We start from the raw sequence: 17,906 nt of genomic DNA on the forward strand, positions 1-17,906 counted from the left end.
ATATCACTAAACTCAAAGGCTGGAGGAGGCAAAGCTAGCAGCAGCACGGCGTGCAGAGAGAGGTGAGACGGACGTTTAAATGGACCTGATGTGAGAACGAGCTGTGATTCAATCAGCTGGCTGTCAGCACATTACATTATGACATCCTGCATGAACCAACGCAAAGCTTCATTTTGTACATGGGGGCTGTATTGGAAAGTGTTCTGGTTTCCATCTGTATGAAGTCAGAGTAGTATTGAAAATGGTGAGCACAGTATAGTTCGAAACAGGAAACCGTTCTGCAGTTTAAAATGGGATTCATTGCTTTGTTTTCATTTCTCAGTTGTTGATCGGCCGTAACAGTTGGTATGAGGTACCAAAGCCGTAATCTGAATTATTCTAAAATAACCTTCATATGGTTTGTCTTTTAATATCTTAATATCTGATCCTCTGTGGTGGTGAAAAGTGCTCCATGAACTTCTTCTGGGTGGAAATGTTTACTTTTAAAGGTATGCGTAACTTTGCAACAGAACAAATATACATTGATCTTTATTTTATTTAACCTTTTTTTAACCAGGAATATTCACTTCACATGACAGCAGCACATGTAAACAGAGGGGATGTCTCCTCCTCTACTCTGCTCTCATTATTTGATCTATGGACACAAATCTATCCAATTAACCTGTTTTACTCTGGAACAAGAGCAACCTGCACTAAATCCATAAAATATGATAGAATAATAAAACTGTGGGAACACTACAAAGACATTCAAAACCAAGAAGAAGGGACACAAATACATTTGAAACACACAGAAACATGAAGCAAACAGCCATCCATACCTTTTGCTTTAGCTGCCTCTACCGTAGCTTTTTAAAGAGAGTGTGGAGAAGAAGGAGAAGGAGTCATCAAAGGCAGCAAAGAGACAGAAAAACACAACAGTTACATGAGTGAACCCTTGTGTTCTAACAGGACAGACAATCATCATCAGAACCAGAGCAGCTGGAAAGTGAAAGTAAGCAGGTAGGAAGGCAGAGATTTAAAATAGTGTAGGTGATGGGGGAGTGTAGGCGCTCTACGGCTGAGCGCTTAGAGTGCATGTTGAGATGAACAACAAAAACAATACACAATGAGGCTCCAAGTCAAAGTGGAAGAACACATGACTACAGAACAATAACTTAGAATTGAGTATCATTGAGATCTATTCAGCAGTGAACTGAACATGATGATTCATATTTTTCTTTAAAGATGTTTTTTATTTTTCTTTGAAACATAAACAGCTGTATTCTCTTCTTACTGGAACATGCTGCTGTAATAAGCCTAACCCAGAAGGTTAACCACAAGAATCACAAGCAATAGATTGGAGAGGGGAAAAAACAATGAAACTGTATAGAGTCACAACAAGCTAAACTAACTAATGCACCAAACATGATGAACTACTAAACCACAGCTGACTCTCAACTAACATGTCCAGGAGACCCAGAAAACACTAAACAAAAAGCGAAGAGATAACACCAAAGACTGAAGTCACACCCCAACTTAAACTCTGGGAGACAATGGAAATGTAATACACACACAGATCTGTGTTAGTGTTTATATACACACAGAGGACTGGAGGAACACAGGAAGAACCTCTCTACCTCTGAAGGTGACATCATGAGTCAGCACAAAACACTGGAGGAACACAGGGAGAACCTGGGTGCATTCGAATTGTCCCTCCTATCTCCTTTCACTATCCACTTTATCTTAACCCCGGGGAAACGTCATGAGGTTAAGGAAAGATGTTAGGAGAATTCATAAAGGACTTAGGGAAAGGCGATCTCATTGCTCAATCCGACCACATTTCCACTAGGCCACGTCATTAAATGCGACGGGCCGGCGGAGGTTAATGACGTGGGTCTGCCGTGTTGAAACTACAATGTTCAGAAAATGGACTACAGAAAACGCATCTAAAAAACTTTCCCCTGTGCCTTCTTACCAGTGAAATAATCCTGATTACCACGAGGGGGATTGAAATAAAAGCAATATAGAATACCAGGCTACAAGTAAGAAAAGTGAAACCATCAGCTTCCTGTCCACTCAGAAATCAACATCAACATAAATATGATTGTATGAAATGAATTGTTACATTTATGAAAGATATAACCTACACATAGTGTTTGAAGCATACAAATGTACAACTGCACAAAGCATTCTTAAGTGAATGAAATATGTTGAATAAAACATCATCTGATAAAAATGCCTCTTATCTTTTATCTCTAACATGATCTGTGTCACTTTACGATCATCGTTAATGTTCCTGAACGGTCGGATGAGCGACTTGCTTTAAATGTTGCGGGGCGTCATATCTCATCTCCTTTCGTAAAGGATGGTCCAGTGTATCCTATGCTAAAGGAGGTTATAAAGGAAGCATTGACCCACCTGTCCTTAACTTTTAGAGAATTCGAACGACTCTTATCATGGCCACCATTTAAATGCTTCCGGGGTTAAGGTAAAGTGGACAGTGAAAGGAGATAGGAGGAACAATTCGAACGCACCCCCTGTCTCTACCTCTGAAGGTGACATCATGAGTCAGCACAGAGCACCTGAGCTTAATCAAAGCCAATCAGTGACACACACACCTGACTGCAGCGAGGTGATTCTCTCACCTCTCACTGAGCGCCCTCACAGTTACACATTGAAATGTAAAGTTTGCAGATAGCAGGTAGCATAGGCTGCATTGTAGCTGCAATCTCTCCTCTTTAGCAGCAGTAAATGGTGACACATCTGCTCGTCAGAAAGCTTGAAATGAACATTTATTTTTTGAAGTACTGCGCTTCAAAAACTGAACAGAAGGCCGGAAATACAACTTGAAGAATCTGGATTGGATAGAATAGGTACACCACCCCCAGTTGGCCTCCCTTGTTCAAAGCTGCAGCTAGGGGAGAAGTCCAGGGCATTGATATTCTCCAAAAGGTCACAGATGTGGTTTTCCCTTCGATTGCCCTGCGGCTTCTGAGACTCCAGCATGACAAAGCCTGACACCCTGCATGTCCTCTGATGGACGAGCACAGGTACTGACCTTTAGATCACAAGGTTAGTACCCAAATCCAGACGGCAGGATGCCCTCCACACCCAGACAGCCTAGAGCTCAGCCCAAAAACTTTATTCTGCCTGGGTGGGAGGCTTGAGTCAAAGTGTAGCCAGAGCTTTGTGTGGGGGTATCATTGATCTACAAGCCTTCAAAGGGACCAGCTAGTGTCCCTAACTGGACATCAGGACAGAGGGGAAAGTTGTGAAATGATGAGGGTTATAAGTATAAAAAGAGTAGTAAAAAGGGGGAGGGGTTTGCCACTCAGTGAAAGACTTCTCCACAGAATCTGTGGATATTATCAACTAGAGCAGTACTTCCCAAAGTGTGGGCCGCGGCCCCCTGGTGGGTCGTGTGGGTACTACAGGCGGGCCGTGAAAAGGCCTCCACCAAGTATAAAAAGAAAAAAAATACAATGTTTATACATAATATTTACCATGAGCCAACCCCTCAAACAGAGTGATTAGTAAGGCTTGTAATGACTATTCATGGACATAATATTTTACTATCTGTTTGTGTCTATCTTGCCATAAGATCATGTTGTCATGTCCAACATTTTACCCTTACTGAACGTGGGAGCTGTAGTCATAACTTTTATTTTATAACAGACCCTGGAGTAATATAGTATTTCAAAGTGGGCCGCGACAGTCTTAAGTTTGGGAAAGGCTGGACTAGAGTACATAATATCATTCAAAGATTGAAAGACATCTCTCAGTTGTCTTTGTTATAAATTAAATATGGGCTTTTAATGTTTTGTGAATCATCATGTTCTGTTTTTATTTACATTTTACAAAATTAATTTTTCAGGAATCGAGACTGTAACATCAGGCTGCCTGAGTCACGCCTACAAGGCACCACTCAAGGCTTTAGAAAAAATTAGGCATTTGGTGAAATGGTGAGAAAAGTCCAAAAAGGAATGATTGAACACACTTACCAGTTTGTAAAGTCTGCTTCCCCCCTGACAACACACCCAGAGGGAGAGTTCCTGTCGGAGTTAAGCCTTTCAGTTGTAACACACTCTCACTTTCCTCCCTAGTCAACAAACAAAACACACCCATAGATTACATCCTGGTCACCAGGCTGTTCTGTAACCAAAGGTCATTGGTTGAGCCCTCACTGGATATATAATCTCTACCTAATCAGACAAAGACTGTAATCAATGTCCTTACATGTCCAGGTTTACACTCCACAACAACACTCACAACTTCTGTCATTTTAATCATTTTAAGGAAGTGTTATGATGTGTGTAAACATAGTTTAAATTAACACACTTCAATTGGATGGATTGTGAGAGTTAGTAAAACCTCCTGATGGACAATTAAATAGTCATTTTTTTCGAAGAGGGATTATCATATTTTTGACAATGCAGAGTGAACTGAGTGAAGACAGCTGACGGGTCTGAATCCTGTGAGTGAGCGGGTAAAGTAGTACAACGTATATTAAGTTCATCCTGTTAAATATCAAAGTTAGAGGAAATCATTGGATGGACTGGATTGTAACTTAAAGGAATGACTGCATAAATATTTGGAGTTAAAGATCTTTATTTGCTGTACCAGTATGTGTAGGTGAAGCCTCCTAACTGGTGGTGGACTGGCTTTACTCAGCAGAGCTCTGATGGACTGCAGGTACAGCTAACGTTACCACACTGGACCAGTATTCAACATGATATAAACAGTATTTATGGATATCATTAACATGCTGGTCAAAGCAAAAAGGACAGAAGGAAATCACATCACGTTTGGCAAAAATCAAAAAGAATTGATTGAATACGTTCAGAATCAGAAGCTGTGAACATACAGACACCTCCTGCACACCTTTATTATGTATCTATACGTTGATCTCCCCAGGATCAAAGAGAGTGCTCAGGCCGTCTTCACACTGGACTTCAGCGCCTTGTGTGTTCTGTAACCTTAGCAACGGGATCTAGCCTACGGCGCAACCGTCCCGGAGCAGACGCATCAATTTAGCACAGAAAAGAACAAACAGGACGGGAAGTCAGACACCGATACAACATTAAAACATCCAGTTAATTTTCAGAATAAAACACTCTGTTTTAACGGTTCAGAAAAACGACCGTTTGTGTGTTTGTTTATGTGTTTATAAGGTTTCTTTAGAGTTTTATACCACATACATCGTGTTATCTCACGTTGTCGTATCTGGTGGAAGTTCTGGTCCGACATCATTCTACCGATAACGCTGGCCAGTAAAATGTTAAATACAGTGCAACCATTGCATGGCGTTTGAGGAGGAGGATGCTCCTTGAACAACAGATGCATGGTTTATGTGTGCATTCATCTGTCTGGGTAACCAGGGACGTAGGTTACTAGGGAAGGTACACGCAGACCTACACGACTCGTCCTGATTGGTCAGGTGTCAGAAAGGCTGATGTCTCACGGCGCTGTTTTGAAAAGTTCAAACAAATCAACTGAAAAAGGCGTTGGGCACAGCGCTGTTTGAAAAGGCGACATCCTTTTTCCTGTTTCCATAGGGTTGTATGTAAAAAAGAAGTCGAGTGTGAACACGGCCTTACAGTGTAAACAACAACATGCTGAAGTTAGAGGAGAAGACTGGACTTCTCTCTTACGTGTCTAAGTGTTTGGACGTGTCTAAACGCTCATCTAACCACTAGAGTCTCCTGCTTTGAGGTGAATATGTGAACAACCAGATCAGAAGGATTTCAGGGGTGGTCCTCATCACAAAGGAAGAAGTAAATCAAAGGGTCAGACCTGAGGACAGAGAAGACTCGGGCCATCTTCCCTACAGCACGGATCTTGTTCCGGATCACCTCCTTGCGCATTGCTGAGGTTCCACCTAAAAACAAGCAAAGTATAGCAGCTGGAGTATTCAAAACAAATCCTCCTTTACTCCATATGTTCTTTACAGTGACAGAAAAACAACAAGAACATGGTTTGATACATCTTTAAAGCCATCTTACTGGTGGATATGTTCCAATGTTTTTACATCCTGGATCACAGCAGTGCAACATGTTAGGACCATTTAAAGTTCCCACCATAAGAGGCTGCCATGTGAAGATGGTGAACAGGGTTGTGTTCCCACATTTAACTTCAGACATGATGAAAAGGAAGTGCTTCATACCAATCACATGACATGAAAAGCTATTTACAAACTAACCTGAAGATACTATTAAGTGACAGGAGAACAGACACAATGGAGAAAGTGAACAACTCGAGCCCTACACGCTCTAATAAAAACAGACTACCAACATCCAGTGGAGACAGAATCAAAAAAACTATGACTTTTTGTCTTACCTTCATATTGGTCGTCTCCCTCTGACATGAGTTCATCATCAGAGCAGATGTTCAGTACATTCACCAACATCTCTGTGACTGTGGGGCAGAATGAAGACTGCTTTAAAACAGGATTCTCAAGAGAAACAACCATACATACTTAATGTACTCCTACACAAGATAAAACACTAACAGAATCATTTATACACCAAAAGCAACATTTGACAACTTCTTACAGCGTGATGTTTTAATTTCTTTCGGACTATTTTCAAACTCCACCATCTATAGCCCCGTATACGTCCAAAGGTCCCAAGAACTTTAGTTCCAGGGACTTCTCTTTGAGGAAGTGAGGGCGCACTCACACTTAAAGTTGCCCTGTGATTGGATACCTCACTCCCCTCATTTCAGCCAAAGCCAGAGACACACCTCTGAAGATGATGAATGATTTAAACCCCTGCAATGAACTCCAAAGATAAAGAACTAGTATTCAACAAAAGAAGCTTCAAACATCAGTCACAAGATCTTTGTTGGATTTCAAAACTGGATTTCTGAAAAAGATTTACCATCACCAAGGTAGGATGTAATATAATCAAAGATGGTATTTTAATGGAGCTTACACTTTCCTAATGTCCAAACAAAACATACACAAATGTAGTTTGTTTGTCAAGCCACATTTTTAATGGTCATGAATAAGTTAATAAAGGTTCAAAGAAACACTTGAATGTATTAAAAATACATCATCTTAAGAGATCAACTAAATCAACCCAAAGGAAAATAGTACCCGCCACCAGGGTCTTTTTTAGGGGTAGACCTACAGGGTACCCCCAAACTAAATCAAGAGCCTGGTTCCTGCAGTCCAAATACACATAGTTCCTGAAAAGGTCTGTAGTACCGGGGGAAAGTTCCCGTGGTCGTAAAGGGGCTCTGGTTAGAATTCACTCAGATTACATGACTTATAAAAAAAACAGGGGTTTCTGGGTAATCCTGGCTTTGTGTATTTTAAAAAGCAAAGGAAACAGACAACTCAATGAAAGGTTTATTTTGCCCAAACAACAAACATACCTTTCTCTCCAACAAAAGGTAAAGACCATGTGAAGACGTCCATGAAGTTGGGCAGCCAATAAGGATGTGGCGAGCAGTTGAACTGTCGGATGTTCATCACATTGTTCTCATACTTTAACACAGCAGCTGGGAGTGACAACACATTGAAACATAGAGGAGGAAAGATTCAAGGACTGAAAGCTGTTGAATACAATCTACAATGAGGAGAGTGAGAGAAAGCCAGACCTTTGTTGTTGTAGACATCAAGGTAATTTGGAGCTGAGAAGATAGTGATTAATGAGGGGAAGCCTGTGGTCTGGCTTTTTCTGTACATCCGATACCTGAAACAAAGTTCAATATCAACAATCTGTTTCATGTTGTGCAGTAAACCCATCACCAAATCATAACCCTACTCACCCTGCATCCTGTGCTTCATGCGCTCTTATTACGGACAGCAAGTTATTATTAACCAAAAAGTCACAAACTGCTGAGTAACTGAAAAAAAAACAAAGAACCAGAGAGAGGTTAAAGCTTTTCATGAACCGTAATGATTAAAGAAACAGCATTAGGACACTCACTCACTTGTTGAGCTAGGTGTTTAAAGATGCTTAGCATCAAGAGCTAAATGTAGGCTATAACGCTAGGTGATCATTAATCATCACTATAATCATAAGCAGCAGTTTGAGTCTGTGAGCATATTTAGAAAAGGCCTCAATAAGCTGCTGTGTTTGAAAATGAAGTAGATTTAGGTAATACAGCAGCAGGAGTGATGAATGCAATACCTGAAAAAGTAGGAACATCCTCTGACGGAGTTATGGTTAAAGTGTTCAGAGGTCTTTTCACTGCCGTAGTCCTCACCAGGGTCAGCCCAGATCAGGTCACACATTGGCCCAAATGCTGGCGGCTCTTTGAACCTGTCTAACTGTTAAACACAAAACACAAACACACACTAGGTAGAAAACTCCAGAGTGCAGGACGACTTCTTACATGCAGAAAACCAAAGTGGCAACAGGTAGAGATGATTGATCTGTTGGATCAATACAAATCTTTGAATCTGCCTCAGATTAAGAGGGGGGGGGCACAATACTAATGTGTCCTACATTCCAAAATGGTACCCATATGAATAGCATTATATTTTAAATGGTAGTGAATGCTTTCATCTTTATATAAAGCCTTTTATGTTTGATATTTGGAAGCTAATGTGAATTTAGAGTTTGCAGTTGGCCTCTGCTCCCTGACCAAACAAGCCAGCGAGAGGGCAGTGTGAGGTAGAAAGGGAGCAGCTTTAGATTTAAGGTAACAGATCCCATGATGCATCCTGCATCTTTATTTTACTGTGTGTCTCATCCCCTCCCTCACTAAGACAGTCAGAGAGAGACAGACACAGCTGTGGTAGCTGGTTGCTATATTTATTTTTGTCCTAAAGGTATAAAATACAAATCATGGAAGTTCTACACTGCTAGATAAAGTTAGAAGGATGGGAGGAGCTAATGTAACCATTCATTTTTTAGTTCATTTGAAGTCTGTAAAAAATAAATGATTACCAAATCAATCAAATATCACAACGGACATGTACAGTACAGATCTTAATACAAAAAAGAAATAAATGAATTGTTCTGCCATTTCCTTTGATTATATACATCTTCATGGGTCAGGGGTTGAATACTTACTTTTCTTATGTCGTCTAGGCAGTTGATTTCTGGTGAGAGTCCGCCGTGCACACATAAGAACTGTTGGTTGAGCAGGGCAGCAAGGGGCAGGCAGTCAAAGGCCTCCATACATGCATCATATACACGCTCAGAATATTTTATTTTACCTGCAGCAATCACACAAGGTCAACACAGAAAGTGAGGAAACGTTAAGCTCATCAAGAATCATTATTTTACCAAATATAGCTACTGTTTAAAATCTAACCAGAACATATAAAACATAACTGTCCTCACACAACAGAATTACTAAACTGACATTTCAGACTGCATTTCACAAACATTCAGCCAGATATGCATGATGCACTATACATGGTACTATAAAATGCTACTAAGAATTCTTGCTAAATACATTTCAAATCCCCAAAAATAAATAAACACTCATGTCATGGTAGCTGATGTTTTTCAGATAAGGATCTCAAAAATGATTTTGTTTTTTATCCTGACATTAAACACGGCACTAAAGTAAAAAAAAAAAAAAAAGAACAATTTTCAAACTTCAGTTAGTTTGTCTTAAAACTTAATGATTAATCATAACTGAAAAAAACAGACATGTGTATTGTCCAGATGAAGTAGACAAAGCTCTACTTCACCTCTAGTTTGAAATATGCCTTCACATGAATATACAGCCTTCCATCAACCCTGGTGAACCTGAAGTTCTGTTTAAAAGCAGCTGTGTGTCTCAACATCTCTCTGGGTAGTTCAGCATGGGCACATAATGCCTTTGGGTTAGGGTTAGGGTTAGGTGAGTCCAACATTGTGAGTTAAAGGCTGATAGCATGCTGAACAAACATCACAGGTTCAGTGGTACATTTGGTTCTGTTCTACTCGACGTGCTGCTCAACAGCTGTCATTACTCTTTACATTATCCCCATGAAATCAATCCAGCATTACTGTGTTAAATGTTCAATTATCTGGCAAATAGATTTCAATAAAACATTATCTGAGTATTTTAATGACTAAATGTCTGTATGTTCTCGGTGGAAACGGGCAAGAGAAGTGGTTCAGATAGAAGTGATTGTACTCGACCTAAAAAGCCTCTGCATGTTTCTAATAAGCTCCACGAGCAGAAACGTGCTCAAACTAGGATCAATATTGGAGATGTTTTTGAAAAATGGAGAGAGGTTAGAACACAGAAAGGTTTACAGACCCATACAGAGCTGGATAAACACTGAAGCTTCAGAGTCCACCACATGGTGACCTGTGTGAGCATCGACTCTAGAGAGGAGGGGGGGGGGGGGGGGACAGCTCTCTACAGTGTTTAGAATTTAGACTGCAGTACCCATTTCAACCACTAGGTGTCAGAGTTACATATTGCTCCTTTAACCCACGATAGTGTCACAGCAGACATGCAGCACTTAAACTGACTTGAGTGATAGAGGTCATACTGCTGTAAAGTGGAACAAAGATAATAGAGCAATTAGATTGGCTTTCAAATGGCAAAGAAGCACTCGACTTACATTCCTGTTTAAAGGTGAAATACTCTGTGAGGTGCCGGCACTCATGGTTCCCACGCAGTAAGAAGAGCGTGGTGGGGTGGTTGATCTTGAGGGACCAAAGGTAGAGAACACACTGCGAGGAGGACAGACAGGGAGAGAAAAAGTCAAAGATTTGTACTGATGCGCACACATTTAAAAAGTGTGCCCCGAACGTGCTCAGCATTCAATCAGCTGTTAACTCATTTCCAAACCTCAGCATCTATACAACACAAAGAATGTGCAGGAGCTGGGGACTGAAGCCTCAACCTTCCGGTTCAGAGATATCTGACTCTACCTACTGAGCCACAGCTGCCCCTACTTGAAAGTCTTTACGAGTTTTCTTTTGTTCGGAAAAAAACATTTCCAATACAAAAATATTCAGTTTACAATCAGTGATATAAAACCCTGATGGTCTAAGTATCTCAAGATTCAAAAACCTTAAGTATCATTTTCAGGTAGAAATAAAAAGACTCATGTGTTCGGTATACTGACATATCCAGTGGAAACACTTCGGCAAACTTATTTCAAGAACTCAAAACACTCACTCAGGTACACTCTGATCTCTGCTAGCCATACAAGTTACCTGAGGGCTGTGTTTTAATTCATGACAATTGTCAGAATATATTTATAATATCTACAATCATATGACATTTTTTACTAAAAAGTATAAACATATTGATCTCTTCTTTATCAATCTGTTCTTTAGTCTAATTAAACCAAATATTATATTTTATATTTTATCATATGCTCTAACACAAGTTCCACTACCCCTCTCATCTAAGAAGCAATGATGTGTTTTCGCATGGCTCAGTAAGTGGATGTTTTGAGGGAGTTTTCAGAGTTACTTATCTTTCTTTTGCAAAGAAAAGGACATAGCTTGAAGTGTGTGTTTAAATGAGAGCCCTCTGCTCTCTTAGTTAGCCACGCCATGTTTCAGTCTTCAGTGGAAAAGGCAGACAATTATAGTAGACTTGTCAGACGGCCATACTTACCTCTGTAACCATCTCTATTTCAGCTCTACTGGGTATCATTTGCAATGTGGTGCTCTACTTGATCCTGAGCTCTGACAGATCTGGGGTAAACTTATTTTTTCCCAACATGCACTTGTGCATCTACAAATAGACACACTTAATACCTTTATGAGTATCACAAAGAATGTGGTCACAGAGGCATTTGGTTATTTTTCTTGAAAGGTCACTGTGTGGCTCAGTTGGTAGAGTCGTTGCCTTTCAACCGAAAGGTTGAGGGTTCGATGTCCTTGGGCAAGACACTTAACCCCGCATTGCTCCCACTGCTTCGTGGCGGTGTATGACTGGATTAGTGTTGTACTTACTCTCTGATGTACATCGCTTTGGATAAAACCGTCTGCTAAGTGAATTGTAACATGTTGTAACATCTATTCTAAATTGTGTGGTGTTCTCATGTTGTGTTGTTAATGTTGTTTTCAGTGTTGGTGATTTAGTATGGCTCTGCTACCTTATCATGAGTCTTTTTAAAAAGGGATTTTTTCATCTCAAATGGGACTTCCTGGTAAAATAAAGGTAAATAAGAGAAATAATAAAAATAACCTTCACATCAAACCCACACACACACACACACACACACACACACACACACACACACACACACACACACACACACACACACACACACACACACACACACACACACACACACACACACCCACACCCACACCCACACCCACACCCACACAGACTTCAGTCTATGTCTGGTTTATATTCCAAAGTCTCATCATCAACCAGGGCTCGACATTATAACTGGCCCGGATGAATGATTGCACGTTCAGCTGGCCCGCTCGGGCCAGTTAATAGACTGTAACACGTTCTCAATTTCACAGTGCTTTCCTGTCATACCGGTGTTTTGTCAGTAATTATTTTACAAACGTCGCGCTAATAACTGCTACAGCATCAACGTATCAAAAGCGCTTGTGTGCGCGCAGGTGTGTCACAGTTGAAAGGCAGCCGACGGCTTCACTGCTGTCACTCCCACGAGCGCACTCACTACACTCGAATTATACACTCGCACACAGATCTTAGCGCAGGTTTTCTCTGATAAAAAACACGTTTGGTAAAACGGTTTTAAAACCACCAGATCCGGTTAGAGTACATATTGAGTTATTTAAAGTTAAAGGTTTCATTTCATTTAACCCTCAGGGTGTGCTGTGGTAACAATAACATAAGTGTAATTCAAACTTCAGATGTACATTTAATGGATGCTGAAATTAAAACCATTTTACAGATGTCACAACCAAATTTCAACATGTAATTTCTATCTTTTTTGACTGCATAATGTAAAGCTAGATTATAGGGATTATTTATCACAGTTGTTTAGGGACATTTTCTGTGTTTATTTTAAACATGTACGGTATATGGTGAATGGACTTTTTATATTTATTTTCTAGTCTTCTGACTACTCAAAGCTCTTTTACGCCGCAGGTCACACCTACACATTCACACACTGATGGTAGAGGCTGCTGAGTAAAGAGTCCATCAGTATTAACTCATCCATTCATACACCACAGACGAAGCAGTGGGAGCATCTTGGGGTTAAGTGTCTTGCCCATGGACACATCGGACATGTACAACTACTGCCAGGGCTGGACTGGGACAAAAAAAAGTCTACCCTGGCATTTTGGGCCAACGGTCCCCAACAATTGGCCGAACAATACTGAGCAGCGGCCCCCTGACTACACCTTCTGTTTCACTGTGTAACTCTTGACTGAATCCCTGGTTATCGAAGGTTACTGAGAAGTTCACATTGTCCATACTCAAGAAAAGTTTTTGTAAGAAGTGATCGTCAGAGAAAAAGCTCTAGTGTTAATCTTCATCTAATAAGATATTTTATAAAATTGTAATTCATATTTACACTTATATGACAAATTAATAATTCAACGGTAGCACAGCCTTAGTTATCTGCAGCAGTAAAATATATCAACCACATAAACAAAATTTGGATGCGGCCGACACCGTCTAATTTAGTACCACCACTGGCTCTGGCCACAGTCTTACTAGTGTTCATGGAGAACACTGTTTTAAAGCACAGCTCATGGTAAATTTGTCATTTTTAACTTCAATTACAATTGTACACTTAAATGGCGGCGGCGCTGTTTTGTAATCAATCCAGTGCACCAGGAAACGTGCTGCCAAACAACAAAAGAGGAAGAAAAGTAAAAGGAGAGGAAGATTTGTCAGCGTTTATTTATTTTGTGGCTACGCTGCTGTACAGTCATTTCCTGCAAAAATATCCAGCTACCAATGAACTGTCCATATCAATGAAATTATAAACACCTATGCAGATTTCTGGATGTGCATTCAGCCTGCGAGGAGATTTGAGTCTACTGGCACAATAACAAACTCCTGACTGCAGCGGATTCCATAAAGTTCAATGATAGACCTGAGAGTCACACTGAGTAATACATGGCTTTTATATGCGCCATTTCTGTTTTGTGTCTGTGCTTATATACATATGCTATCTGTCCCTCTCACTCCTATTTCTCTGTGACACCGTCAGAGTATAATTCATATAAATATGAATTCATATTCATATGGGATGAATTAAGGTTTATCTTATCTCATATTCAGCGCCTTCACCTCTTCATTACAGTGATGTTGTGTGTGATTAAAAGGTTTCAACATGCCGACAGAAGAAGAAAAAACCATGATAATAACCAAATGACAACGTGTTAGTGCCACAAATAACAGTCACACTAAATGATAAAGAGACAAAGAGTTCATAATTACACCGTCAGTTAATCAGTCCTGGTTTTAAAATAAGGCAAATGTCTAAAGAGGACAAACTTGAATAGTTTGTAATTGCAGTAAAAATATAGAAACTTCTCTCTGTGTTCATCATCAGACTCCATGTGAAAACACTTGGTGCACATACATCACAATGCAAGAATAACAGTGTTTGACCCTCAACATGTCTGGGGGGGGGGGTCTTTCATTTCATCTAACATCTTTGCTTCAACTGTGGAATGATTTACATTTTCAACAAGGCACAATCATTTGTAGAATCGATTAGCTCTTTATTAGATTTGTCTTTTCTTCAATCACAACATTATCAGAATTCCTAATGTTGCTGGTAAAAGTGTTGAAGAGGTCAAAAAGCTCCAGCAACACTTGAAGCTCGAAGATCAACTTTTTTGAATTTTATTATTTGTGACCTTCATCAGGGTCATGACCCCAACGCATCGGTCTAATTAGTTAATAAAGTTGAACTTCATACTACGAGTGTTGCTGGAGCTCTTCTAAGCCTTTCTCTCTTCATGCAGGTGAAGTTGGTGAAGTTGTGCCAGAGAATCCTCTGCTTCTTTTGTAAAAGTGTTGAGCCAGTATGCACGGTGCGTCTGCACATGCACGAGTCCGGAGAGGTACCCCCACCCCCTCACTATGAGCCAGGAAAACCCCTGAGTAAGGCAGCAGTAACATCTGAAGTATAGAAAACTGATAGGGAGCGTTTACTGCAGCATCAAAGCTTTACCTTTGACTTAAGTTTGGCTTTCGTCTTTATGACTTATCATTTTATGATACTGACCTACTGTACCTCGCTCACTGTTATGCTGTGCAATGGTTAGCTTGTCAACACGACAGCTTCTTTCTATGCTCACTCTGTCCCTCTGCTTTACTAACACACCTGAACACACCTATTAGTTACACACACTAAGATTTTTTCTCATAGTCCACTGCATAGCTCCTACATTGCACCTTTTGTACATTTTGTGTTTTTTATTTTTTATATTTTATATTTTAAAATTCTATTTTATATATTGTAATATCTTCTTATACTGTATTATTTAAGTTGTTGCTAATTCTGCTTTATTTCCTTGTTAATTGTTTAGCACCAGTACACCAAGTCAAATTCTGTGTAAATGTACTTGACAATAAACCCAGATTCTGATTCTGATTCTGAACATCCTGTTATTAGCCTGCTTTGCTGCAGTAAAGATTCTGCACTCTTATTTAGGGACTGTAAAGATATGATATGTAATAAACAATACTGTATGCTTCATACACAGGTGGATCACCTGCTTTGAAACAAACACTAAGTTACAGAACATTCATAACATCATTAGAAAGGAGTAGTGTCTTTCTAGAAAGATTTTTAGTACAATAAGGTTTTTTTTGGGGTTAGAGTAACACATAAACATCAAAAATTACCTTTAATCACGTTTCTTTAATCGTGGAAAGGTGGAAACTGTGAGCGTGATTAAAATGTATTTAGGTGTCTACACTGCTGGCTTCACAGTTATCTCAAATAAAACTATATAAAAATAAACCAACAAAAAGATGAAGTGGTACAAGAACTTACCTCAATACTGAAGTACCCTCGATCTACATAGTCACCGAGAAAGAGATACCGTGTGGTACTGGGTGATCCACCCACTTCAAACAACTTCATAAGGTCAAAGAATTGGCCGTGGACATCACCACATACTGCAAACAGAGAATCAAAAAAACAAATCATGCTTTGTTTATGTTATAAAAGCAGCCACACATATCCCTCCATATTTATTAAATAGATTTAAAGCATCGTGCACTCATGTAGGTTTCCATTCTAGTTCAGGACAAATATTATTTAAATATTCTTCATTTCTGATTTCACCACTGAACAGGCCTTTCTCAGTTTACAAGGATCAGTTCAGCAGTGAAGGACTCTAAAGATGAGAAAGAGCAGAGACCCGGAGCTCAGTTCAGGTGCTGCAATGTCTGTGCACACATGGCGTTAGACTCGCCTGCAGCCTGTCAGCCAATCAGAGCAGAGTTTACTAAAGCACCCAGCAGCATGGTGAGAGTATCAGAGGCTCATGCAGCAGGTAAGAAGATCTTCAGATTCTAGATCTCCGACATCGCCTGCGCCTGACTCACTGGCCGTAACCGTGCACAACTACTGTATGGTCAGACCGAGTGTGTGTTAGCTCGCGAACCACGAGCAATACACCGGCTGGGGGGGTGACCTCTACCGCCTGTGTCTCTCAGCCTATGTGACACAGACCTTTATCCTCCCCTCACTGTTTCAATAATTATGGGAGGTAGAGACTTGAGCCCTGCCCTCTAACTATGGCAGCCGTAGTTTTGGTGCGTGTGGCTGACTGTGGGCCAGTGGAGGTTCTAGACCACTTTTACTGAGGGGGCCAAACTGGGGCCAGTTGTTTTGTCAGAGGAATATTTAACCCACATGAAAAATGCACAAAGATAATCGCTTTAATATATATATATAAGATACTGATACCAGCCTAAAGTGCTTAACCTTTTTATGAACATCTTCTACACCCCAGAGTTACTTTTAAACAGTCAGTATTTAACAGAAGGTTATCTTTCTCTTCTTCTTGGTCACCCAGCCAGCCCTGAAAAGATTGACATCTGTAAGCCTACCTGTTATTGGTGCCTCCACTTCCAGCATGCACTTCTCTTGGCGGAGAATGTTGGCCCCATCATTGACGATCTTTAGTGCAGCATCTTCCTCCAACCTGCCCTCTTTTACCAGGTGATTGCGGAGCACCTCAGCATTGGGCTTTCCATCTTCATACAGCTCTTTGACACTCAGCTTATGTTGTGGAGGGTATGGCACAGCTGTTGAAGACAGGTTTTATTAGCTCACTCAATTTTAAAATGCAACAAGGGTTTGTCAGCTTTAAGAGTTCAATATGGAAATACCTCGTCCAAATTAAATTTTCATCAATGTCCACTGAAAATAGCCCACTGACCAATAGGATAAGACTCCCTAAAATAAACATGGAGCGGAGGGGAATGCTCTGCATCTCAGACTGCAGAGGCTGGGCTCTAATCATGTAACATTTACATTGACTTAGCTAAGCTGAAGTTATTGCCACATGAGAAGGAACACAAACACACAACACACAGGAATTTACAAAATGTCATCCAAGATGGATGATAGGAAAACTCACTGACACCGCTCAGTTACCTGCTCCAAACCTCCAAACCTCCAAACCTCCACAATGGGGCAGTAGCTCAGTCTGTAGGGACTTGGGTTGGCAACCAGAGGGTCACCGGTCCCGGTGTGGACCTTAATACAGAAGTTGTCCTGGTAGCTGGAGAGGTGGCGCTGAAATGCCCTTGAGCAAGTCACTGAACCCCCAACTCAGCTCTGGTGTACTTCCTGTGAGCAGCCCCACTCAGACATCTCTCCACCAAATGTGTTCACATGTAAATAGTTGTATAAGGGTATCTGGGTGTATGTATATACTGTATAAGAGGTATAACCATATATTACCATATCTACTTATTAGAAAGCAAGGCATACAACAAATGAATGAACTAATTAAATACAGTCCGGTTTTACAATTAGGTCTGTCATCACTAACAATAAAACTTTGAAAATTACTATGAGGGCCTTTTTGGGGCTA

General features: G+C 40.4%; 1 protein-coding gene across 3 annotated transcripts in view; it reads right to left on the reverse strand.

Annotated features, from left to right (window-relative positions):
- ppp3cca (protein phosphatase 3, catalytic subunit, gamma isozyme, a) overlaps nucleotides 1–17,906 on the reverse strand; it is a 29,607-nt gene that overhangs the window by 6,244 nt on the left and 5,457 nt on the right. For 2 of the 3 annotated variants that reach the window (XM_061037170.1, XM_061037169.1), the window contains exons 2-13: nucleotides 16,915–17,112; nucleotides 15,851–15,975; nucleotides 10,502–10,613; nucleotides 9,006–9,151; nucleotides 8,118–8,257; nucleotides 7,753–7,830; nucleotides 7,582–7,676; nucleotides 7,357–7,482; nucleotides 6,316–6,393; nucleotides 5,773–5,857; nucleotides 3,981–4,078; nucleotides 819–845 (exon numbers count right to left, since the gene is read on the reverse strand). In XM_061037170.1, the coding sequence (XP_060893153.1) occupies nucleotides 819–845; nucleotides 3,981–4,078; nucleotides 5,773–5,857; nucleotides 6,316–6,393; nucleotides 7,357–7,482; nucleotides 7,582–7,676; nucleotides 7,753–7,830; nucleotides 8,118–8,257; nucleotides 9,006–9,151; nucleotides 10,502–10,613; nucleotides 15,851–15,975; nucleotides 16,915–17,112 (1,308 nt within the window). The remainder of the gene's footprint in view (nucleotides 1–818; nucleotides 846–3,980; nucleotides 4,079–5,772; nucleotides 5,858–6,315; nucleotides 6,394–7,356; nucleotides 7,483–7,581; nucleotides 7,677–7,752; nucleotides 7,831–8,117; nucleotides 8,258–9,005; nucleotides 9,152–10,501; nucleotides 10,614–15,850; nucleotides 15,976–16,914; nucleotides 17,113–17,906) is intronic. The other variant, XM_061037171.1, reaches the window with a different exon arrangement.

This window comes from Labrus mixtus, chromosome 5, assembly GCF_963584025.1.
Source record: "Labrus mixtus chromosome 5, fLabMix1.1, whole genome shotgun sequence".
NCBI lineage: Eukaryota > Metazoa > Chordata > Actinopteri > Labriformes > Labridae > Labrus > Labrus mixtus.